The sequence below is a fragment of the Lipotes vexillifer genome, unplaced genomic scaffold (assembly GCF_000442215.2).
Source record: "Lipotes vexillifer unplaced genomic scaffold, Lipotes_vexillifer_v1.1 scaffold182, whole genome shotgun sequence".
NCBI classification, from domain to species: Eukaryota; Metazoa; Chordata; class Mammalia; order Artiodactyla; family Lipotidae; genus Lipotes; species Lipotes vexillifer.
In genome coordinates this window covers 4871017-4895911 of record NW_006798798.1, presented here as the reverse complement: position 1 = coordinate 4895911, position 24895 = coordinate 4871017, and the positions used below count along the sequence as shown (strand labels likewise).

The window sequence follows — 24895 nt, the reverse complement described above, 5'->3', positions numbered from 1 at the left end:
ACCCCTCATTGCTTTGAGGCCCTCTTAAAAGTTAAGCTTTGGAACCTTACTCATGGTCTGTACCCATAAAGCCAGCCCTCTGTGGAGAGAGCAGGGCCCACAATACCTGGTTCACGTCCTCCACTGTGGTAAGAAGAGGCGGTGAGGGCAGCGTGCTGGTCTCCTGCTCTCCACTGCTGTGCTTCCTGAAAGAACCAAGAGCTCAGTGCAGTGGGCACCTGGCTTCCCGTCCAGCTTCTCTCTAGAGGACACCCTAGCCACTTGGCTCGGGTGTCTTCAGGCACTGGTTCTAGGTGGGGAGGCCTTGGGTCCACCGCATGCAGGGGACTAAGGTGGGTCACCATGGAGTGGTGCACTCAGCAGGCCGTCACAGGGCTGGGCTGGGGCAGAGGTGGCGGGCGTGAAGACTGGCACTGGCTGTTTCAGCTGCTGAGTCCACCAGCTCCAGCCTTTTGTTAATTTATTCAACACATACAGACTGATTGTTTACCATGCACTGGGGATAGGTGACAAAAACAAAACAAAAGGCTGTTAATTTTACTACTAACATGAAAAAATTTCTGTTATTATGTTGAATGAAAAAGGCAGGCATAGCAGGCAGAGAGCCAAGTAAACCAGTCTATCAGCGCTGCTACGTGCAGACAGCAGCCTCTGCAGAGGTGGTGCTACAAGTGCCTTTCTAGACGTCTAGTCAGCCTCTCTAATTTCCTGTGCCTAAAACAGAAGTCTTCAGATCTTTCCAAGGCTCAGTCCTGCTCTTCCTACAGTCCTCCGTGTCTCAGTCCATGGCATCCTCTTTCACACAGATGCTCAGGCCAAAAACTTGCGTCTCACCCTTGATTCTTCTCTCTCACACATACCCCACTGACAATTTCTCACCAGTTGCTCTATCATTTTGTTCAGCTTTCTGCTCATCAGAGGCCTCCCTGACTGCCATTCAGAACACAGAAAATCCACCTTTCCCCTCATTCTCTGCCCTCATACCCTACTTTATTTTTCTTCATAGCACCTAATCCAAACTGACATATTTGGGATTTTTTTATCGGCCTTCCTTCAATAGAATATCAGTTTCATGAGGAAGGGGACTTTGATTTGTTTGCTGCTGTATCACCAGTGCCTGGTACATGATGGGTGCTATTGAATAAATGAAGATGTCCCTCCCCCACCCAAATTCAGATGCTAAAGCCCTAACTTCCAGTACCTCAGAATGTGACTGTATTTAGAGATAAGTTGTTTAAACAACTAATTAAGTTAAAATGAAGTCATTAGGGTGAGCTCCAACCCAACATGACTCGCGTCCTTATAATAATAAGAGATTAGGACACAGACACACAGAGGGAAGACCATGTGAAGATACAGGGAAAAGACGGCCACCTGCAAGCAAAGGAGAGAGGCCTCAGAAGAAATCAACCCTGCTGACACCTTGATCTCAAGACTTCTAGCCTCCAGAACTATGAGAAAATAAATTCTTGTCGTTAAGTCCCCAGTCTGTGGTTCTTTGAAATGGTTGCCCTAGCAAATACAGTGTTTGTGAGAATTAAGTGAGAAAATGTACATGAACGCTTAACCCAGGGCCTGGCACAAAGAATGCACCCTAGCTTGTATCAGCAATCACTGTCATCACCACCGTAACTGCTCTGTGCATCCTACTCTGTGTGACTCAGGTACCCTTCCGTCTTTATCTACCTGCTCCCCATTGCTTATCCAATGAAGCTTGACCCTGTGACACGAGGGCCATGATACGTGGCCTCCCTGTCCCCTCCACAGCATGACTTCTGATGCCCTAGCGACCGTGCATGCTCTCTATTCCTGCCCATGTCCTTTAGAACACCACCTCTGGGCCTCTGCTTCCTCACACCCACAACAGTCTCTGCATTTCTTTCTAAACAAATTCTTCTCTTATTTCAGGGCCCATTTTAATTTTTGTGACTACTTGTGAAAACTTCAGATCTGAATATACTACGTAACTATTTTTTTCAACTTTGAAATACCATTCGGGGGTCATTTTATCCAGTTCCACCTTTGACAAAGAAATAGAGGGTCAGAGAGGGCCAGGCCCATGTTCGGAGGTACAAAGCCTGTTGGAGAGCCCAGTTAGAACTTGGTTGTCCTGGTCCTGCTCCTCCCATGGAAAGGGCTGCCTCTGGTAAGGCACAGACCAGCATCAGCAGACCTGGTTCTCCACAATACTCCCTGCCTGTCATACTGGTATTGTGGGCTACCACTTGCATGAGGCTGTTTTACCAGCAAAAACTCAACCCAACTTTAAGTCACCACACAAGCTTTGGCAAGACAGTACTGGAAGAGGCCCTCTGCCTCTTTCACGCACAGCTGACTGGGAGTGACGGGGCTACTGAACTTTGTAAGAGGAATAGCTGTGGTTCACATTTACAGACCCCTCTGTTCTCTGGTTTAAAATTTCTTCATACCTTCTCTGCTTGACAGCAGCAACGAGGTCAGGCCCTGAAAACATGGAGAACAAGCTGTCCCCATTGGCGGAGGACGTCTCGTCACTCGAGCTGGCCGAGTCTCCCTGAGCACCCGACCAGCCGCTGTGCAGGCCATCCCTGAAAGCCAAAGAGAGAAGCTGGTTCTGGGCCTCCTGAAGCCAGCCTGGACACTGGCTGGACAGCCCGAGGCCAGCCCTCACCCCCGCCCCGGCCCTAAAACAACAGTCTTTTCCCTGCACTCATCTCACAATCCAAGAGTGGTCTCTTGTCTCTCTCCTTCTTCTAAAAACTCCTCAGAAGCCTGTGGTTTATAGATGAAATTCATTTTAGACCAAACAAAAAGCTGAGATGGTCTTTAGCTGTGCAGAGTTATTAACCAGGTAGCAATAAGAGATGTAAAAAAAACAGTCCTCAGATGTCTGTATGATGAAAATCCACAGTTCTCTCAATACACTGAACTGAAAACCTTTGGTTTTTGTAGGCTACAAGGATCACATTCCATAAATGATACAGGTTTCATAGCCATGCTCATTTCAGCTAAAGACCGTGTTAAACATGCAATTACTTCACAAACACCACCAAATAAGATCCTTGTCTAGAGCAGAAGAGCCTGTCTCAAAAATCACCAATTTATACCAATGGTGTGTTCACAGGGACACAACATGCCACTTGGCATCCTACAGTCAGTCACAAAACTCTGACCCCCTGAGAATTTGACCATGTGCCACTCTCTCACGTGGGGGCCTAGAAATGAACTGCCCGATAAGGGTGCACAAAGGCCCCATGGGGAACACCCAGGTCCCAAACTCAGCTTCCCTCCCACATCCAGCACTCACCCTTCTGCAAAGAACTCTGGGAAAGGCCAGGTCCGATGGGCATCATCCATGGGTGGCCAATGGCCCCGGGGGTTGCCGGGGCGGCGACCGTGTTGGACTTGCCGCTTCTGCTGCATTGCTTGGCTCACTCCTGCCACATAGCGTGCAAACTCGGGGTCTGAACCCACTGTGTTAAGACAAAGGCATAAACAAGATTTGGGGCCAAACTGGCCTCTTGTTTTCTTCCCTACCTTCTGAGGATGTCTTGGTGACACACACAGTGAAAAGTGGTGACGGGCTACTAGGCTTGTGGCCCAGAGAGGGCTGCAGGATTTGCCCTGCAGTGTGTTGCGGTGAGATGCGGATTTCAGTACATGGGTCTGAAGATGGGGTATGGTGTGTGCATAGGGACTGTCAGGAAGAGGTATGCCTAGTACTGGGGCAGGCTGAATGTGCACAAAGACAAAACAAAGAGAGAACAAAAAGGTTTGCTTTAGCCATGACTAAATTTTAAAGACAAATGCTAGTTACTTTAAAACTTCCCAGGGACTTCCCTGGCAGTCCAGTGGTTAAGACTTCGCCTTCCAATGCAGGGGGTACGGGTTCAATCCCTGGTCAGGGAGCTAAGATTCCCACATGCCTTGGGGCCAAAAAAACCAAAACATAAAACAGAAGCAATATTGTAACAAATTCAATAAAGACTTTAAAAATGGTCCCCATCAAAAAAAAACCCCAAAACAAAACAAAACAAAACTTTCCAGTGTGTGGTGCTACATACTTAACAACTAAGAAAATCAGATGATGCTTCAGCCAAGAAATAACCTGAAAGTTATAAAAGCATCAGGGTCAGATAGAGAATATCTGCCCTTCCCCCTTGGGCTCAACTCTGATCCAGTATTTTCCTGGCTATTGAAGGCAGACTTGCTAATTCAGTTTGAAGATAACAAAAGTGGTAACGAATAAGATAAAATTTAAAAATGCATTAAGAGGTAGATGGAAACGTACTGGACAGAACTGAGTAAGGATATGCAGGGCAGTACAAGTAGGAGGAAAAACAGCATAGGAGAAATTCAGAGAAAGTCAAACAAAAAGATATGGTAGGAAAACATCTATAGGTCACAAACTGAATATGACTCAGCAGTGTATACTTTTTAGCTTCAAGCTGGGAAAGACACTAGGGCTCAATCCCACTCTTAGCTTTTTCTCTCAGGGAGCTGCCATGTGTGCACTGCACAAAGATGCCCACACCGGGTAGAGCAGGGGCTGTGTGTGCCTGTCCAGAGGGGGCACTCTGTTCTAGCTGCCCCTGCCTGAGAGGGTGCCTTCTATAATTCATCCATCCAGAATGCCCTTTCTTAATTTGCAAAAAGGGCTATGTAGACCTTATGCCTTTGGGGTGGCATCTGCAGGAAGCTACATTAAGAACTTGAAGATCAGAAAGGAACATCCAGAAGGAAAAGCTAGTAGGATTCCTATAGGCTAAAGACATAAAGGCTGTTCAGGCCTCAATAGAGATCAAAGATGATAAAATTCTGCCAAACACCATTTATACTCTGGATTTAACTATAGGACTGTCAAAAAATGTACACACTGTTTATCAGCAATTGAGAAAATGTGCCACACCCACCCAGCTGGTGGCAGGCAGGTGGGCTTGCTCTTCCATAGCAGGGTGGAACTGTTTGCCCTTCCCCACATCCCCAGGGGTTCCCCACACCCACCCACTCAAGGAGAGCAAGAACAAGAGACCATGAGCAGCAGTATGAGGAATTCTGAGAAGACATACGAAAACATTTCTTTCCTTTAATAGTTAATGCTGGGTTCATTTAGTAGGGAATCTCCTCTTCTGGTGGTTATTTATATAAATATGTGCTATATTTACTTACACTATTTCACAGCCCTTGTGAATGAAATATATTTTCCACTTCCATATACCATTTGCTAAATTAGAGAAAAAAAGTAATCGATTTCTATATATTTACCTTGCACCTACCCACCTTACCAGATTCACTTACTAATTCTGGAAATTTTTTATTAAGGAGTCTTGTTTTTTTAAATTCTATTTCCAGCAAAGAGATGTGCTCTTTAATCTACTCTTTTCTAAAGCTTATACCACGTATCTCCTTTGTTTTTGTCTTGCTACATTTGCCAGAAAGTTCAAGACAAAGTTACATGCTATTGGTAGTAGCAATTGCCACCCTGTCTGGGTCTTGATTTTTTTTTTTTTTTTTTTGCGGTACGCGGGACTCTCACTGTTGTGGCCTCTCCCGTTGCGGAGCACAGGCTCCGGACGTGCAGGCTCAGCGGCCACGGCTCACGGGCCCAGCCGCTCCGCGGCATGTGGGATCTTCCCGGACCGGGGCACGAACCCGCATCCCCTGCATCGGCAGGCGGACTCTCAACCACTGCGCCACCAGGGAAGCCCCTGGGTCTTGATTTTAACTGGAATGCTTTTGTTTCACTATACAAAGTACTACTTGCTACTGGTTTTTGGTAGATAAGTCTTTCATATTCAAGACATTTTCTTCTATTTATGTTTTACTTCGAGGGGTTTACTTAAGAATTGCTGGTTAAGAATTGTTTACTTAAGAATTGCTACTTAAGAATTGTTTTTTTACCAAATGTCTTTACGGCATCTATTGCTGTATGAGTTTTTCTCATATTGGTTGAAATGACAGATTACTGTACAGGAGCAGAGTTCCTTATACTGACCTACCTTACACTGCTGAAGTAAACCAGATATAACTCCTTTGATACACTGCTAGATTTTCTTGCATCTATCTACACTCATAAAAAGTTTTTATGGTAAAATCATGTTGGCTTCATAACTCCCTTTCCAATCTCTTCTCCTGGAATAGAACCGGGCAGGTTTTCCACTTCTTGGTGCAATTTTGGTAATGTATGTTTTATTAGGAAAAAATCCATTTTCCATTCAGTTTTCATATATGTTGTCATCACGTCATATGTGGTAATGTCTTAAAGTTCTTTTAATCTCTCCTATACATGTAGTTATGTCTCCTTTCTCTTTCCTAATCTTTTCTCTTTGCTCTCTCTTAATCAGCATTATAATAAATTGGTTTCTCTATTTTATTGGTCTTCTAAAGATCCTTCTTTTAGATTTATTTACAATGTCTATTATACTTTTCTTTTAAATTTAATTAGCTTTGGCTTTTACCCCTTTTTTTAAGTTGAAGTATAGTTGATTTACAATATTATGTTATTTTCAGGTGTACAACAACTTTTATCCTTAATTAATTCCTCCTCCTAGTTTATTTTTGTTTTGTTTCTAAATTCTTTTTCTAATTTCCTAAGATAACTGGTGAATCTTCACACTGCCTAGGGCAGGAAAAGCTATATTCTATGAAGGCAGGAGGGTGCCTTACTACCTTTCACTGGTTCTAGAGTTTAGGCAAAAACGAATCACAGAACAGGTTATGTAATCAGGAAAAAAGCAGCCCACGAAGGGCCAGCCATTTTAGCTCCCATGAATGGGAGGGCCCAGATTGAAGCCCTCCTGAACTATGGGACTTTGAGCCATTCAACTTCTCTTAGCCTCAATTCTGAGAAAATTAGTTCCACTTACCTTATCAGACTCATTCTAACCACTGCTTCCTACCTTTGCTGGAACTGCCCAATACTTGCCATCAGACAGTGAGAAAGGGTCTTTAAAGGGGGATTAAGTCACTGCCTCATATAAGTAAGGATGTGGTAGATGGGCCCTATGAAGTCTTTGGTGATAATATTTAAGTTAAAACCCCAAGGTGGAGAGGTGGGGGCTCACATACCTGCAGGATCAAAAGGCAGAATCTCTCCCAACATCCCAAAGACTCCATCGCTTTGGTCACGGTTTGGCCAGGTGTTATTTCTAGGTCCCTGTGGTTTCTGTCCCAAAACCTCCGACATCATATTATCCATATAACTGCTCACCAGACCCAAGCTGTACAAGTCAGAACTGAGATCAGATATGCCAGGCCACTGGCCAAGGGGAGACAGACCGGCTCCAATGGGTTGTGTTGGCTGCTGGGATGAGCCGTGTACCCATTTCCCAGGAGCCCGATGCTGGGGCAGGGGCTGCTGCGGTCCAACAGGTTGGAGCAGGTGTTGGTAGTACTGGACCTGGGGTTGTTGTTGCTTTGGGGACTGCTGCTGAGGTGCCAGGCCCGGCTGGGGTGTCAGAGGTGTGTGTGCCCTAGCCTGGGCAGGCCGTGGTGGAGGGGGCACTGGCAGTGATGGCTGCTGTGGCTGCATAGCTCCTGCCTTCTGCTCAGTCACCATGGCTATGGCAGCAGAATTACGCCTTGTCACCAGTGGGGAGCCCTGATGTGACTGGCCCATGTTAAAGCCCGAGAGAAAATCTATCACCTCCTGCATTTCCTGATCGGTTGGTAAGTTCATACCCTTCTCGTCCTTGCCATCATCCCCTTGCACGAAGCTGTCATGCCTCTCCATGAGAAAACCATTGGCCATCTGATTACTGGAATTCTGAGCTGACTGTGAAGGGTCTGCAGTCCTAGGGAAATTACCAATGTTCAAAATGCTTTGTAATCTTGAATCAGTATTACTGGGCATTTTGGCCTTCTCTTCTGAATACCCAGCTATGAAGATATTTTTGGAAGGGGTATTTGGAATGGAATAATTTGTGCTGCTGCTAGAGCTGGTACATGAAGCTTTCTTGGTGAACCGGGATGTCAGTTTGGAGAAGGTCTTCTGCAGGCCACCTGAAGATTTGTTTCCATTCCCAGAAGGCAAGTCAGCCTGATTTCCAAAATCACAGATCTCCCTTTGAAGCTGGATTTGTATGCAGGGTAAAGCTTGTTCCCTATTTAAAGAGAAATGCATTAAAAAAAAGGACAAATATACAAATTGGACAATGAAATGGATCTTTTTGGTATTTAAGAAAGACTTTTAAGAATAAAAAGACCTCTTTGTTTGGTATCAGGTTCATTTATTTTACAGATAAATAAACACCCAAGAGTTTTAAAAGTACATAATTTAAGCACTTACTATCTATATTTATTATAAAAAATCTACCATGTCTAACGCAGGGCTGTGAAAACTGCATTAGATTTCTGGCCTGAGGATTTTGAGTGAAACTCTCTGACCACAACACAGGAGAGCAAAACATGGCTAGAGTGGGATACGCAACTGGCAGAGGCCGGCTCTGTGCCTGGATGATGGGGAATGGGAGCCCGGCAGATCCAGCAGAGGGTCAATGGACAAATGCACGCAGCAGAGAGGGGTGAGTGGGCGGGACCCAGGGACACCATGCAGCACTGTTGTCCTTGGAAGTAATTCACAGACAGTGACAAGAACAGATGGTTGTTACTTCTGAAGTCTTCCAAGTACTTTTTTCCAGTACTGAAAGAAAGCCCCAGAGATAGAAAGGGCATGGGTAGAAGCTGGGCAGGTCATGGCTGGTGTGACCCTGGATAAGTCACCTCACTGTTCTGGGCTCATGAATGAAGACATGGGGAGGGCCCACGGCTAGATGTTTAAGGTCTCTACTGGTTCTAAAGTTAATTCACAAAGAGATAATCTTGCAACTGTCAGCTACTTTCAGATATAAATAAATGTCATGCAAGATATAAGTAAATTTTCTAAGTATTTTTCTGCTCTTAGTTCATAAGGAGAATGTGAGTTGGGTTAAAATCCTCTTGATGTACTTAACTCTGAAATCATAAAACAAATGAAGGCAAAAATGTTAACACTGGGGAATCTGGGTAAAGGGCAATTCTTTGTACTACTCTTGCAACTTTTCTGTAAGTTTGAAATTATTCCAAAAAAAAGTTGCCGAATAGTTCCCTTTCTTGCCTTATTTACTAACATACTATCAGTGACGTACTCTCACATGACCCTGTAAGTGGTCACACTGTCCCTAGGTGTGGACCTGAACGTGAACCAATTCAAGTGCTGGGTGGGGACACCAACCTTCCTGCCCTCCAGCGGGTGAGGTCCAGCACAGCCGTGTAAAGCACATCCACCAGACCCAGGGTCTTCTCGGGATCGAGGCTTCTCTGCAGCAGGGACATGGTAGCGGGGTCTTCTTTCAGGCACCTAGGCATGAACCGGGCTGCGTGAGTCTGGGCTGCAGTTGTCTGCAAAGGGGTTTCAAGCAGGCCTTATACAAAAGGCCACACCTATTGGCACCAAATAAAAATTTGGTAATTGTGAGAACATTAAGAGGATGACAGGGCTAACACTTGTACTTGTTGCTCCACAGAAGGAGGAGGAAGCAATAGGGCTTGGGGGTCTCCAGAGACTTCTGTCTAGAGTCTGTTTAGTAGGAAGAGAAGAGTTCGGTGGAGGGTTTGCCTTCCAAGGGCCCTAATGCCCTCTCACTGTCCAACGTCGGCTTCGGCCCTTATTTTCCTCTCTACCCTGCTGAGATTCTGTGCTCTGGCACAGTATGTACTCCTTTACAAACTTTTAACATAACGTCCCACCCCTCCCTCCTGCTACAGCACTTCACACCTGTACCTAAGAAACCAAGGGTCAGTGGAGGGAAAATATCTGTCTGCCAGCCTGGCAAACTTCAGATAAACAATAAACATGGTTTTCCCATAAATTAATTTTTTCCCTTTCCAAGATGACTGTTTTACCTTCCCCCTCCTCAAAGCTCTGCTATCCCTACCATCTCCCATTCTTTGCTATCTCAACTCTCACTTAATTGAGAAAACACATAAGCAGATGAGATCTATTTCAACCACCCTCACCACTAATCCCACCAGTTCACCAGTGTCTGTGCCCACACACCCTGCCTGCCCTGCTGTCAGAGCACAAGACCTGCTCTTGCCATGGGCTGACCCTCCACCTGAGCATCACATGTGCCATACAGCCTTGCTTTTTTCCCAAGGACCTCACTCGAGTAATCACCCCGTTTCTTCCCTGTGATATTCCCTTTGGCAAACAAACCAGCATTGTCAATCACCTGCTCTTAGCCCCACATCCACTCCAGATACTGCCCCACTTCTCTGCTCCCCATTTTAACAAAATCACAGTCTCCTCCTCTTCCTTACCTCCTATTCTCCTTTCATCACACTCTGACCAGGTGTTCATCCCTGTAACTCCACTAAAATAGCTTTTATCACACAACTCAGATCTTGCCAGAGTCAAGGGTCAGTTACCTGTCTCCACTTTACTCAGTCTCTCAGCAACATCATGCAATGTCTCCTTCCTCCTGGATCACTGTCTTCTGCAGCCCTGGTGACCCCAACCTTGCTCCGTTTCCCTCCTACCTGGCTGGCAGTTCCTTCTTGGTCTCGTCCTCCTCCCCCTTCCCCTCCCTCTGCATCGTGGCACGTTCCAGGCTTCGTCCCTTCTCCTTAGAGGACTGCACGTGGTCCTATGGTTTTATAGACCATCCCTACAATAAAGACTCTCAAGTTGTCTTTGCCAGTCTAGACCTTTCTCCTGATCGCCACCCTCAGATATCTAAATGCATCTTTGACAGCTCTCCCTGCACACCTACGAGGCAGCTCAAAGGGAGCCTGGTCAGTACAACTCTTGATCCCTCTCCTCCCGCCAAAACCACTCTGAATCCTATGACTTCCCCAGTAAGCACGCAGCACAGCTGTCTACCTAAGAGTCATTGCTAGTTTTCCCCACTTCCTACATCCAGTCTATCAGCAAATCCTGCCGGCTCTTCCATAACACAATCCGAATCCAGGCAATTCCACCACCTCTCTCGTTACTGGTCTACTCCAAGACACCACCAGCACCTGCGTCTCAGGACCAGCCTCCCATGTGATCTCCTTTTCTCCAGTCCTGTCCCTCCAAGGCCCACCCTCCACATAGCAACAGAGCCTCCTGCAGCACAAATCAGAACACACCACTCCCCTGTGCAAAACCCTCCAGTGGCATCCTATCATGACTGAAATAAAATCCAAACCCCTCACCACAGCTCTTTGTGATCTGGCCCTCCTGCCTCTCTGGCCACACCTCTCTTTGCTGTCACCTCTCCTCACCTTGTCTCAGCTATGAGGCCTTCTCACACGCCCTGAATAAGTTGGGTTTGCCCATATCTCAGGACCTTTGCCTGTACTATTCCCCACTGAGAGCTGCCTCCCACCATTCAGGTCCCCACTGCCCACCCAGGGCACCTCCACCAAAAGGCCTTTTCTGAGAGGGAGAACCAGGAAGATGCTATCTGTCTGTTCCTAGGCTCTCTGGGAGTTAAATGGTGAAATCAACACTTGCAAAGCCATCCTAAGGAGGCGGCAGCACACCCCAACATGTCTTTGGCTTGAGAAGAAATATACCTGTGAGGATGTAAGTTGGCCAGCCTCAGAAACACTGGAAAAAGTGAGCAATAAGGCAAGCTCTGCCAGTGCCCAGTCAGACCCTGGGCTCCTGGGAGAGAATCTTGGCCAGTGGACCTGGCCGAGGTTCGTGCACCTGATTCTCTCAGCCTGGAATTGCTGATTACCAGGACACACTTGTTCTATGTTCCCAAGCCAACTTCCACTTGTGATCTGGCTGGTCACATGTTTGCCCACTAGATGAACATTTTTTGGTCATGCAGAAAGGAGTTCCTGGTGATAACAATAATTTCTCTTTCTAAACATCAACAAATTGGCATTTTTATTTTATTCATCAGTCTTGACAGTTGATCAATAAAACCCCCTGAAGAGACTAAATCCATTCTTTTGACAAATCACCCAGACTGGCTCAAAACCTTCTACCTGTTCTTAGATAAAATCCAAGTCCCTCAGGGACCCTGCAAGTCCTGGCTTCTATGAATCCCCGTCTTCAACACCACCTAGCATAATTCCAGCCACGCCAGCTCATTCCTCAGGCCTTTGCATTTGCTGTTCCTTCTGCCTGGGATAAGTTCCCCATCTGCTCTCTGCACGGCAGGCTCCTCTCAAATGTCACATCCTTAAAGAGACCCTTCATGACTGACCTCATCCAAAATAGCCTCCTCCTGCCATCTCTACCTGTTATTCTCTATCAGATGATGTCACTCTACTCTTATTCCCCTCATACGCTTGCCAGTGCTTGAAGTTAACTCCTATGCTTATTAGCTGTCCCCTCCCCAACCCCATGCCATAACAAAGCCAGCTCTATTAGGGGCAGGGACCCTGTCTGTCTTGCTCATGATTAAATTCCCAGAGCCTAGAACAGTGTCTGTCACATATTAGGTACTCAGTAAATATTTGTTGAAAGAAAGAATGGGTGAATAGCTTAAATATGACAAGTTAAAAAAATCAAAGTAAGGTTTTACTTCCTTTGGGGGAAAAAAATGTATCTGGCAGCTAGACACTTCATTTTATTAAAATCAAAGCATATAATAAATTCTTGACTAGTTTTGCTAATAGTTTCACTTTTTCCAAAGGTGGAATAAAGCAATCACTTCTTCTTTTTTTTTTTTTGGTTCATGGGCCTCTCACTGCTGTGGCCTCTCCCGCTGCGGAGCACAGGCTCCAGATGCGAAGGCCCAGTGGCCATGGCTCACGGGCCCAGCCGCTCCGCAGCACGTGGGATTCTCCTGGACTGGGGCACGAACCCGTGTGCCCTGCATCGGCAGGCGGACCCTCAACCACTGCGCCACCAGGGAAGCCCAATCACTTCTTTCTGAGTTCTTCTCAACAAGCACATATTCTGTAACTTGAAACAAAAACATAAAACTTTGCATTTTTACCAAAAGTAGCCAGCAGAGGGAGCCTCTCCAAGTAATTGCAGTCTATGAGGTCTTTCAAGGAGGTGCAATGAATTACAAAGGAAATCAATCATACAGGGAGAGGTGTGGAAGTAAACTGAAGGGTTAACCATTTTAGTACTAACTGTTTATATTCACCCAATTATCTAAGAGTTGAAAATGTTTTCTTTCTTTTTTTTAAGAGGATGTTGGGGGTAGGAGTTTATTAATTAATTTATTTATTTTTGCTGTGTTGGATCTTCGTTTCTGTGTGAGGGCTTTCTCTAGTTGCGGCAAGCGGGGGACACTCTTCATTGCGGTGCGCGGGCCTCTCACTATCGCGGCCTCTCTTGTTGCGGAGCACAGGCTCCAGATGCGCAGGCTCAGCAGTTGTGGCTCACGGGCCCAGTTGCTCTGCGGCATGTGGGATCTTCCCAGACCAGGGCTCGAATCCATGTCCCCTGCAGTAGCAGGCAGATTCTCAACCACTGCGCCACCAGGGAAGCCCGAAAATGTTTTCTTTAAAATGAGAATCCTGGTTAAGTTTAATATTTTTCAATAAGAACGTGAATTAGAAAACAAATTAAGAATTCAGGAACACAAAAATCTTACAAAAAAGTGAGCTTTTAATCTACTGCTTGGGGAATTCCCTGGCAGTCAGTGGTTAGGACTCCACGCTCTCACTACCGAGGGCCTGGCCTGGGAACTAAGATCTTACAAGGCACACGGCACAGCCAAAAAAACAAAAAACAAAAAAACACAACTACTGTTTGACAGGAATGAAGATATGTATATAAATTAACATTATGCCGTATTAATAATCAAATTTAGAAATTTGGGGAAGAAACTCATAAAAGGGAGATTTTGGGATATGAAGTAAACTGCCAACCCTTACTTGATATATATCAACAAATTCTAAAACTTTGGGCAGAATCTCCACTGGACGCCCCCCTCACATTTCAAGAAGAAACGACTTAAATACAATTCGAATGTATAACCCATCTACCACTTTAGTCCACATGGGCACCAATAGTGCCACTGAACTCTATCTCTTCCTACCTAAATGCTTTATACATTTCCTATATAGTTAAACATTCATTCTGATAATTTTAATAGCAAAAGTCTTCCAATATAGGCTTAATTTTTCTTGTTTACTAGTAAAGCTGTGATGCCGATCCTTCATCTGAATCTGTGTGCACATCACATGGCTAAATCCCTAGAGGTGGAACTGCTGAGGTCAGAGTCCTTATTTTAGGCGTCTGACAAATGAAACTGCCCTCCAGAAAGGCTGTGTGATTTATTCAACAACATCTGTGCCTGTTTTTGTACAGCCTGGCCCAAATCTAGTACTGTTATTCTAAAACAATTCAACAACATGATGGGTAAAATGACATTGTATTGTTTTTCTCCTTTGCCTTCCTTTCTTTGTTAGGTGAGGTTACACATGTTCTTCATCTCTTTGTTGACCATGCCTCTTCTGACTTACCTGGCCATGTGCCTTGCCCATTTCTTACTGACCTATAGGAGCTTTTTTTTTTTTTTGTGGTATGCGGGCCTCTCACTGTTGTGGCCTCTCCCGTTGCGGAGCACAGGCTCCGAACCCGCAGGCCCAGCGGCCATGGCTCATGGGCCTAGCTGCTCCACAGCATGTGGGATCTTCCCAGACCAGGGCACGAACCCGTGTCCCCTGCATTGGCAGGCGGACTCTCAACCACTGCGCCACCAGGGAAGCCCTCTGTAGGGGCTTTTGTTTGAATAGGTTAAGAAGAATACTTTATTATAAGTTTACAAATATAATCAAATAATTAAAAATAAGAACAGCTCAGTCTGCCTCCAGATTTGCAGTGACACTGGGTGTGTAATGACATGAGCTCCAGATCAGCAGGGTTGTTGCTGGAAGGAGAAGAAATGGAAGAAGAGAAGAAGTTCTATGTTCTGCACTCAGCTTTAAAGAACTGCTGGGTGACTTAGAGAAAATGATATACTCTGTTCAAAACCTGTGGACTCAGTAACGCAAAAAGATAATATTGCTCATTATGACCCATGAGTATATAACATTTTAGATGCATTACTGGTCAATGAGACTATTTTTCAGACATCTTGGCTTCCTTATCGTGTACCGCTAATCATGACACATGGCATTAACATACCTCCACTGACCACAAACCCGCACAAGTAGTAAGACCTGTTGTGTGAGCTAGTGTAGGGTTTGTCCAAAACAATGCAATCTTTTCAAAGATGTGCAAACATCAATCAAAGCTTAGGCTTGTGTTAATGTAAGAGTCACGTTACCATGTGGATGGGACTTGAACCACAATTCTGGAGCCTTCTAAACTGATTTGTGGGGCATAGGCTTCTTTATTTTCAATCTGCGCCGTATCAACCACCACCTAACAGAGAAACAAAAACAAAAATCAGCTTTCAGAGAGGAAAACGGATCATAAACAAATCAAATGCATGAGCCTATCAATGCTGAGTGACTCTGGTCTCTGGTAAGAACTATTCCCCAGCAAGACAGATATGCAGAGACCAGTCAGGAGCCCCACAGACACAAAAACAAGTAATAAAGGTGACTGAAAACAGTCATACTTCAATAAACAGAAACACATTTGAGGTGCAGGAGGTAGCGAACTCTGCAATCATTTTCAGTACTTCTTCCAAATTGTAAATATGTTAATTAGGAATTACTTTGTTTCTTTTGTTTCATTCCTAAGTATTTTTTCACTTTATGCACTTGAAAGAAGTAAAAATGTCATTAAAAATCAAACCAATGCTTTAGAAAAGCTTATCTGCAATGACTGAATCCAAGCCAGAAGTCGATGAAGCTTTTTGTAAAGACCATTTTATCCTCAACCACCAATAAAAACAAAATTACTTCAGGAAAAATGAAGAACCAACCCTTTTCTCAATGATTTCCTCTTATTTGGAGGAGAGTTTTTATTTTTTATTTTTCATATTTTGGGTCATGCCATGCAGCTTGCGGGGCCTCAGTTCCCCAACTAGGGACTGAATCCAGGCCACAGCAGTGAAAGCATGGAGTCCTAACCACTAGACAACCAGGGAACTCCCTGGAGGAGTCTTTAATACTACACAGATGATACAGTATGCTTTGTAATTTAAAGTGTCTGATAAAGTGATGAATATATTTTCAAATAACTAAAAGAATTTTAAGAAAATAGTCATAAAACACTTTAAAACCAAATCTGTAACATTTCAGAAAAGGCAAAGCCATGCAGAGTTGCTTATTAGGATTCCAAATTCAGCCTCTAATGGAGTTGATTTCCATGTCTGTAAAGAGAGTTCTCACAGCTGGTCTGCAATGTCCTTTGGAAAAGACTTCCTGTCCAAGTAATAGCCATTGTTGGAACAGGCAGGTGTTTCCTCTCTCCTCCCATCCCCAGAACAATAATCTAAAGGTTCTTTATCAGTCACAAACAATGGTGTCCTGGGATCAAGACAGGGAATTAGGAAGAAGTTTTTGCTCTTTGAATAACATGGGACTTTTTTTTTAAATGATGTTTTTTCCAAATAGCCTTTTGGGGACTTCCCTGGTGGTCCAGTGGTTAAGACTCTGTGCTCCCAATGCAGGGGGCCTAGCTTCAATCTCTGGTCAGGGAACTAGGATCCCACATGCATGCTGCAACTAAGAGTCTGCATGTCTCAACTAAGGATCCGGCATGTGGCAACTAAGACCCGGCACAGCCAAATAAATAAATAAATAAATAAATATTTTAAAAACTAAGCTAAAATCTTAAAAAAAAAAAAAAAGCCTTTGGGTCCTCCTGCCTTATTTTACATACTCCTTTCTGGAGAGCTTATCGCCATGGTTCTCCTAGTTTCAGCTAAAATGATCTTTGGGAACCTCCATACTTCAGCAGGGGGTCTCCAGTTTACTCTTTTTCTTAGGGGTTCCTATACTAAGGAACAGATCTTAAGGGAAACGTAACTCACCACTGTGGACAGGCCCCCACCTGGCCCTCTACAAGGCAGTACCACCCTGAGCTGGGCCACCTGAGCATGCACTCACACCAAACAAAAGGACTGCATCCTCCCAACAGCTCCTTTTATGAATAAAGTAGGAATTAGAGTAAGAAACAGTTCTTTAATTTTCTAAATCTCTAATTAGCTTCCTTTAATCTCTGAAATGCTATAACTCTTCAAAAAGCAGTCATTTAATTCTAGAAAGTGGGATAAGAACATAAGGTATACAGGTCAAAGGTACCTAACAAAAACCAAGATGTTGATTTCCTGACCCCACCCAATTTTGGCAAAAGTTATTCTTCTCACCAGGGGTGAAAAGACCAAACTTACCTGAGTTGATGTTGTTATTTTATTGCATAAACAGAGAACTGGGATACAAAGTGACTGCACGGGGGCACTACTTATACCATTGGAGGAGGTGATACTTGAGCTGACATCAGGAAAATGAGAACGAGTGAGTCACGTGAAGATCTGAGAGGAGTATTCTCAGGAAAAAGGAGCATCAGGGGCAAAGGCCTGAGACAAGAAGAAGCTTCGTGTGTTTCAGCAACAGAAAGACATCCACTGTGGCTCCAGAGTAATCAGGCCAGGTGAAGGGTCCTATCAAATCGTTACTAATGTAATGGTTTCCTTAAAATCAGGAAAGCCTGAGACATCATTTTGCAACTAGGTCCCCTGCTAGTACATATTATCAATCTATTAAAGAAAAAAAAGACTTTTTAATGCTGTTCCTCCTTTACCTTTTCTATCTGGTCTAAAACCTGCAGCAAGCAAAGCGCTTTTTAAATTCTCCAATGTTTTCGCACATGTGCCCACACCACATCCTCACATGCCTGAAATGTCCTCCTCTATTCTCTCCCCCATCCATCACATGTGCTCACTCACCAGTCCAGCTTGGCCAAACAGCAGCTGCACGGCGGTCTTGCAGGCACCCCGCCATGTGGATGGGCACACCTGGTTCAGGACTTCAGTCACAGGAAAATCGTCCCTGGGTGTGATTCCATTATAGCAGCCTGCCTCCTTGATCAGCTGTAACATTGTATGCTACAGATTGATAAAAAGAGAGTTCGCACCTCAAAATAAAGCCATACCAGGTTCTAAGACTTGCAGAAATGCATTTACAGGTACACAATAGTCCTCAAGAAAAGAGCATTTTACGTACTCCCATATCATGTCATTTTAATTTCTTAAGTAATTATCGTTAATTACCTTCAAAGATTTTCTCAACCCTGTAGCGTGACTGGCTAGATATGAATACATGTGCGTTAATATACATATGTGATTTCTATTCTAGCACAAAATATAGCATTATTTAGCAATGTGCTAATGCAAACTGGTTGAGGAATTTTGAAATTCTGAATAAGGAAACAAAATCATCTGGCAAAAGTAAATACCAATGAAAACCTCATCTTTATTTTGGATGAACAAGTGGTCAGGTATGCAGACTCTGGAAACAGACTGTATAAGCTCCAATTCCAGTCTACAACTTTCTAGCTGTGTGGCCTTGGACCTCAGTTCCTCTATCTGTCAAATGGGGAAAAGGGCAGTACCCACTTTATGGGTGAGCATTAACTAGACAATGCATGGGAAGCATTTGACACAATGCCTGGCACACATGATGCTCTGCAAATAGTCCTAATTACTTCAGTATTATGACAATATTTCTCCTCTTATTTATGAAAGTCCACTGAAACATTAATCATAAACAGCATCTTATAGTGTACTTTCAAAACCCTGTATTTTACACATTTTAAACAAAATTATGAATAAAACTAACTTGGCAAATGTCTCATTAAAAAAGTCACCCTAGGGGCTTCCCTGGTGGTGCAGTGGTTGAGGGTCCATCTGCCGATGCAGGGGACACGGATTTGTGCCCCGGTCCGGGAAGATCCCACATGCCGTGGAGCAGCTGGGCCCGTGAGCCATGGCCACTGAGCCTGCGCGTCCGGAGCCTGTGCTCCGCAATGGGAGAGGCCACAACAGTGAGAGGCCCGCGTACGGCAAAAAGAAAAAAAAAAAAAAAGTCACCCTAGGAGCTTCTGATTTGGTGAACACATGGAGGTGCTGGGACAGCGGTGACTGGAGAGAACATGGAACCTCCAAGCCCCTTCCCCATGCCTTGCCCTAGGCATCTCTTCCATCTGGCTGTTCCTGAGTTACGTCCTCTCATAATAAACTGGTGATCCGGAACTCTCCCAACAAGTTTGGATTCACAGCATCAGTGTACTCAGATCAAGATACTGTAAGGAGGGTATGCTGAGGCAGACGTAGCACATTATTGAAGAAGTTCATTTACGGCCGTATAACTATAAAATGGTCACAGCCACTGCCTTAAATGCCAAAGTTTCCTCGGACCCTCTCCACACACTTCCTGGATCCCCCGGCCTCTCTTCTGGCTCCAGCGACCATCTGCCTCTGAGGACCCTGGCCCTGATCCCACTTCGGGGCTCCAGACCCATACATCCAATTGCCTGCTGAGCAGCTCCACTTGGACATTTCAAAAGCAACCTTAAAATCACGTCCAAAAATATATTTTATGATGACTATCCCCGAGCCTCAATAAACAGCACCAAAGCAGCTGTCCAAGCCAGAAACCTGGGCCTCATCTCCTTTCCCCTCCCTCTCACAGCCAGTTAATCACTGAGTCCTGCTTATTATAACCTCTAGATTGCTCGTGAACGCTTCCACTCGCCTCCCATTATCACTTGATGGGGCCATGGCCAAAACCCTTCAGTGCTGCTCCCCTCCCAGCCACAGTCCATCCTGAAGTCAGGGGGATCTTTCTGAAATGCAAACCTCATTACGCGACCTATCTTGGTGGGATGCCAGCCACCTGGGGATGGAGCCCAGCCCTCACACTGGGGGTTTTCTGGACTCTCTGAGCTGCTTTTCCAGCCTTGGCTCCTACCATGTCTCCCCTTGTTCTAGATGGTGGCCCTCAGGTCTGACTACATATTAGAATCCCCTGGACAACTTTTACAAAATACCAGAGCCCAAGCCTTACTTCAGGACAATTAAATCCGAGTCTCATTAGTGACTGCCCTGGATGGCCAGGGGGGCCCCAGCTACAGCTCTAAGGAAGATCTTCAGCTCTTGGGATGGGCTCTCACTTCCTGGCCATCTCACAGCCTCAGCCCCACCCCCATACTTATTATTCAGGTCATTCTCTGCTTAAAGTCCTCTTCTCAAGAGTCACATCTCTTAATCCTCCAGGTGAGGCCCCCTCGTTCTGTGTTCCTAACACAACCTAGTGGGTTGTCAAATCTCCTAGCCTGGCACCAATGGATGTTCAATAAAGACCTACCAAATGGAGGAAAAAAAAAAACAACAAAAGTCACCCTAGTCTGCTTTTAGACACCAGTTTACTGAGGAAGGTCAATGCCTCCCGTCTTCACTTAAGTTTTGCTTTTTAGTCTAGATTCTTTACAAGCCCTCAGGCTTCCTTAAGAATTCTGTTTTCAAGTTCACACCCAGTTGTTGGAACCCCAAGGAAAGCTACCGTCTTAAGTTTCAGATTGTCGGCGGCCGACTCGTTGAAGGAGACACCCTTCAGGAAGTTCGATCCTATCTGCACAGGGACGGTGGGAAGCTCACACTGCATGGGCTGTGGCGGGGTCTGCCTCCGCCCTGTCTGCTGTGCTTCTGCCTCGCTGCAGCAGCCCTGGAAAAGGGTTGGATAGGAGAGGAGAGGTGACTCACAGCTCACCTCTCAAGACATTTGCCTCATGTGGATGGCATGAATGCCAAACCACAGCTCCCAGGAGCTACCAGAAAGAAAAGCGTACCTGCAAACTGGCTTCAATTGCCTTTGGATTCAGGTGGAAACCGGCTTTCATTGCATATTCACAGTGACCTAAGCTTTCCAGAGCTATTTTATATGCCTGCAAAGAAATTGTTTTCAAGAATGAAGATTACACAGCAGATTATAAACTGACTGGTTCAATGAAAACAGAAATTTTAAATTTCTATAGTTATTAAAAGACATGAGGCGAACTACCATCTTATTACTCTTTCCAATTGGTTCAGCATCATGACTTTAACTCCCTCCCTTGTTTTCATCCCTTAGATATTAATGTGCCGGTTCTGAAAAACGTACTTGCAGAGCACTGTCAATCTTTATGTTCAGTTCTTTTAGCTGGTGCTCAGGAATTGCTGCACTTTGAGAACAGAAGAGCTGTTGAACTTCAATTCCTGCCAGACAGCCATCACAGCCTCTTTCTCTTAGTCTAGATGTTGCCTGCAACAGAAATGGTGACTGGTAGGTAAAAGAGGATTTCACAGATACTAGCAAAATTAAAAAACCAGAAAACAACTATAGTAAAGCTAGAAACTATCTAAGAATTAGATATAAACCAGACATTCCGGATTGTATTACGAAGTGAGCAGGCAGCCAGAAGTTCTGAAAGACTGAATCAAGCACTGAAGAGAAAGCAAACCTGACATTAGAACTGGCTTATTTAAGAAACCCCTGGGAATTCCCTGGCGGTCCAGTGGTTAGGACTCCGCACTCTCACTGCTGAGGGCCTGGATTCAATCCCTGGTCAGGGGACTAAGATCCCACAAACCACACGGTATGACCAAAGAAAAGAAACGCTGGAAAAAAGACTTACCTACCTGTTATTTATTTTATATCTACATTACATATAAATTACTTACACATTAAAAACATTCACATTTTAAATTTCCCTGCTTTAAAAAGACAGATACCCTAGTATATTGGCCCTTGGAGTTTCCAGAATTAAACAATATATATATGGTTGGGTGGTCCTACACACCAAAGTAAAAAACCTCACCAATAGGAAAAGAATAGGAAAAAAACAAACACTGTAACATTAAAGGAAAAACAGAACTTTTGAAATCTGCACAGAAAAATGAAATACTTATTGTTTAGTCACTAAATATGTTTATGAAGAGTACATAAGAAAAACAAGAAGAAATTAATCTGTGTCTTGTGATGAAATGTTATCTATATATATGGGTCAGGACTAGAGAATACAGAAAAATATATATTTGATTTACTAGATGGAAGGAAGGATTCAGGATGAACTGTCTTTCAATTTTTCAATGTCTGTTTTTATTGCAATAACATTTGTGCAACAAATAACGTTTTTTAACAGTTAATTTTTGTTCTTCTAGGCCAAGGTAGGAGTTGTAATATTTACCAAAATTGCAGGACTAAAGGAAGTTAACTAGCAGCTATAATGCCATAGATTTCCAAAGCTCCACAAATTCTGTACGAATACCAACCATTCCCTGAACCCTAACAGTCTCACAGTTTAAAACCATTTGACTCTCTTTCTAGAACTCTTCCATTTAGTCAAATATGTAGCCCACAAGGTCTTATGTTAGGTGTCTCTGGATAGACAGTGGAGCACAAAACCTGGTCCCTACCATCTTGGAGCTGACAGCTTCATGGGTCGAAAAGGCAAACAAATAAAACATTTAAAAAATATAAAATGGAGAAAAACATCCCAAGGGAAATAGAAAACTGAAACAGGGAGCGCCCGAGAAACTGAGAAATCATCATTTAGGTTGAGTTTAAGGCAGAGGAGGCAGTCAACAGAAGTGTGGGGTGGGGGTAGGACAGGCAGAGATGTCAGCAAAGGAACTAGAACCCAGTGAGCAGGGGAGAGTGGCCACAGATGAGGCTGGTGAGGAGGCAGGGGCCAGACTATGTGGAACTAGGCAGGTCATGGGGATGGGTACACACTTTACCCTAAGGAAATGGAGAGACATGAAGGACAGCAAGACAGAAAGGGGAGAAGCAAGTCCAGCCACTGAAGCTGTCAGGGGAGAGTAATGATTCCCTGAACTACGTTAGTGATAGTGGACACAGAAAGAAAGGGACAGATTTGCAGTCATATTTTGGAGGTAGGATATGCAGGGCTTTCTTATGGATTGTATGTAGATGTGACAGAAAAACTGGAGGATAAATCTCAGGTTTCTTGCACAAAGGACCCAGTGTGGGATGGCACTACATGCTAGCACAGGGAAGATTTGAGGAGGAACAGTGTGTGCAGAAAGGCTAAGGGCTGAGCCATCTGAAAACCTCAGGAGGGCAGCAGCTGAATATAGGGGCCTGAGCCCACGGGGGAAGTGAACCGGGCACACACATTTGTGTGCTTGTAGCCCCAGCCCACAAGCAGTTTTTAAAGTTCCAAGACTAGACGGAGACCCTCTAGGGGAGAGGGCATGTAGAACTGAGCCTTGAGAAACATATTCATAAGTTATGTTGAAGAGAAGCTAGCAAAGTGGATGGAGAGGTTAGCCCAAGAGCTAAGAGGATACCTAAGAACACCTGGTTCTCCACAAGGAGAGAGGATTTCCAGGGCTCATGTCGCTGTGAGCTGCTGAATGGAGTCATCAGAATCCTTGGATTTCTGCCAATTATTTTTGGCAACATGGAAGGCACCAATGACCTTGACAAGACAAGGTATGTTCTTGTGTAGGAGTGGAAGCCAGATTTTAGTGAACTGAATGATACCATTTTTATAAAGTTTCATATTGTGCAAAACAATATATTTATGGATACATACATATAGAATAAAAATATAAAAATATGCATAGGAATCACAAACTCCAAAATCAAAAGAGGTTATCTCTAGAGAGAAAGGAATATGAATAAGATAGTGGAGAAGTACAAAGGGAATTCAAGTGCATTTGTAATAATATTTTCCTGTTAAAAATAAAAGGTATGAGGGCTTCCCTGGTGGCGCAGCGGTTAAGAATCCGCCTGCCAATGCAGGGGACAGAGGTTCGAGCCCTGGTCCGGGAAGATCCCACATGCCGCGGAGCAAATAAGCCCATGCGCCACAACTACTGAGCCTGAGCTCTAGAGCCCGCGAGCCATAACTACCGAAGCCCACAAGCCACAACTACTGAAGCCTGCGTGCCTAGAGCCCGTGCTCCGCAACAAGAGAAGCCCCCGCACTGCAAGGAAGAGTAGCCCCAGCTCGCCGCAACTAGAGAAAGCCCACGCGCAGCAACGAAGACCCAATGCAGCCAAAAATAATAAATAAATAAAATAAATAAATTTATTAAAAAATAAAATGCCAACAAGAAATGTGTCATCGCCTACTCCATCCCCACCTAGCTACCTGGCTGACCACTTACCCTCCATATACCCTCCAGCCTCTTCTCCCTGGTCCCTCTTCCTAGCTTTGCTGCACTTCTTGACGGAGGCCAGGTCCTTCCCCTGGGCTCCTGCACACCTCCATCACGGCCCCTCAAACCTGTTTTTGAAAGACTCTTCTCCTAGGAGGCTGTGAGTGGAGGCTACTACCTCAGTGCCTGCACATGCCTGGCATGAAGTGGGCATTTACAAAGACATTCACTGTTAAATGAATGAACAAGCTAATGACAGCAGTTGAAAACTCACACTTCTACATAAAATGGCTCTTTTATGAACCAACAGGTAAAGGCCCTCTGGAGGCTCTCCTACCTGAACAAAGGGCACCAATCTCCCCAAAGTCAGGGTTACCTCAGCAGCCCCCCGCCAGGACCGCACAGCATCCTCCAGTTCTGGTGTGTGGCCCATGCCAGATAAGCCGCCGCCACTGCTGCTGTTCTTTTTTTCTGGCACAACAACCTCGGCAAAGCAAGAGTGAGCCACTGGCTGGACCTTCTGTAACGCCTGGGTCAAAAACTGGAAATGGACCTGCACCACTGTCAAGAAGCATCGCCCCAACACCTGTGAAAACAAGAGAGCCAAGGATTTTAAGGCTGTGGGTTGCTACTGCATGACCGCAATCAATTCTCAACTATCAATTTGAGTAGAGGTAACAATTAACTGGAAATCTGAAATCATATGAAGTTAAAAAGTCACCATGCTTTAGAAGGATCAGCCTTTGTTCTCACGTTTGGACCTGGGTGGCCTGAAACCTAGAAATCAAGATGTTTGAACCAAATAGCAAGCTCCAAGGTTCGAATGGGCCTTCCCCTTCCCGTCTAGCCTCCCTCCACTCCTGTTCTCCACTCCCCTCATCTGGACTCTGGCACACACCAACCCTGGTTGT

General features: G+C 44.8%; 1 protein-coding gene across 1 annotated transcript in view; it reads right to left on the bottom strand.

Annotated features, from left to right (window-relative positions):
• The window catches only part of GARRE1 (granule associated Rac and RHOG effector 1), a 47768-nt gene that overhangs the window by 3030 nt on the left and 19843 nt on the right, over positions 1-24895 (bottom strand). The window contains exons 2-12 of the mRNA XM_007470959.1: positions 24361-24570; positions 20977-21117; positions 20666-20761; positions 20380-20541; positions 17766-17924; positions 15192-15289; positions 9191-9316; positions 7048-8081; positions 3287-3452; positions 2430-2567; positions 107-185 (exon numbers count right to left, since the gene is read on the bottom strand). Of these exons, the coding sequence (XP_007471021.1) occupies positions 107-185; positions 2430-2567; positions 3287-3452; positions 7048-8081; positions 9191-9316; positions 15192-15289; positions 17766-17924; positions 20380-20541; positions 20666-20761; positions 20977-21117; positions 24361-24570 (2409 nt within the window). The remainder of the gene's footprint in view (positions 1-106; positions 186-2429; positions 2568-3286; positions 3453-7047; positions 8082-9190; positions 9317-15191; positions 15290-17765; positions 17925-20379; positions 20542-20665; positions 20762-20976; positions 21118-24360; positions 24571-24895) is intronic.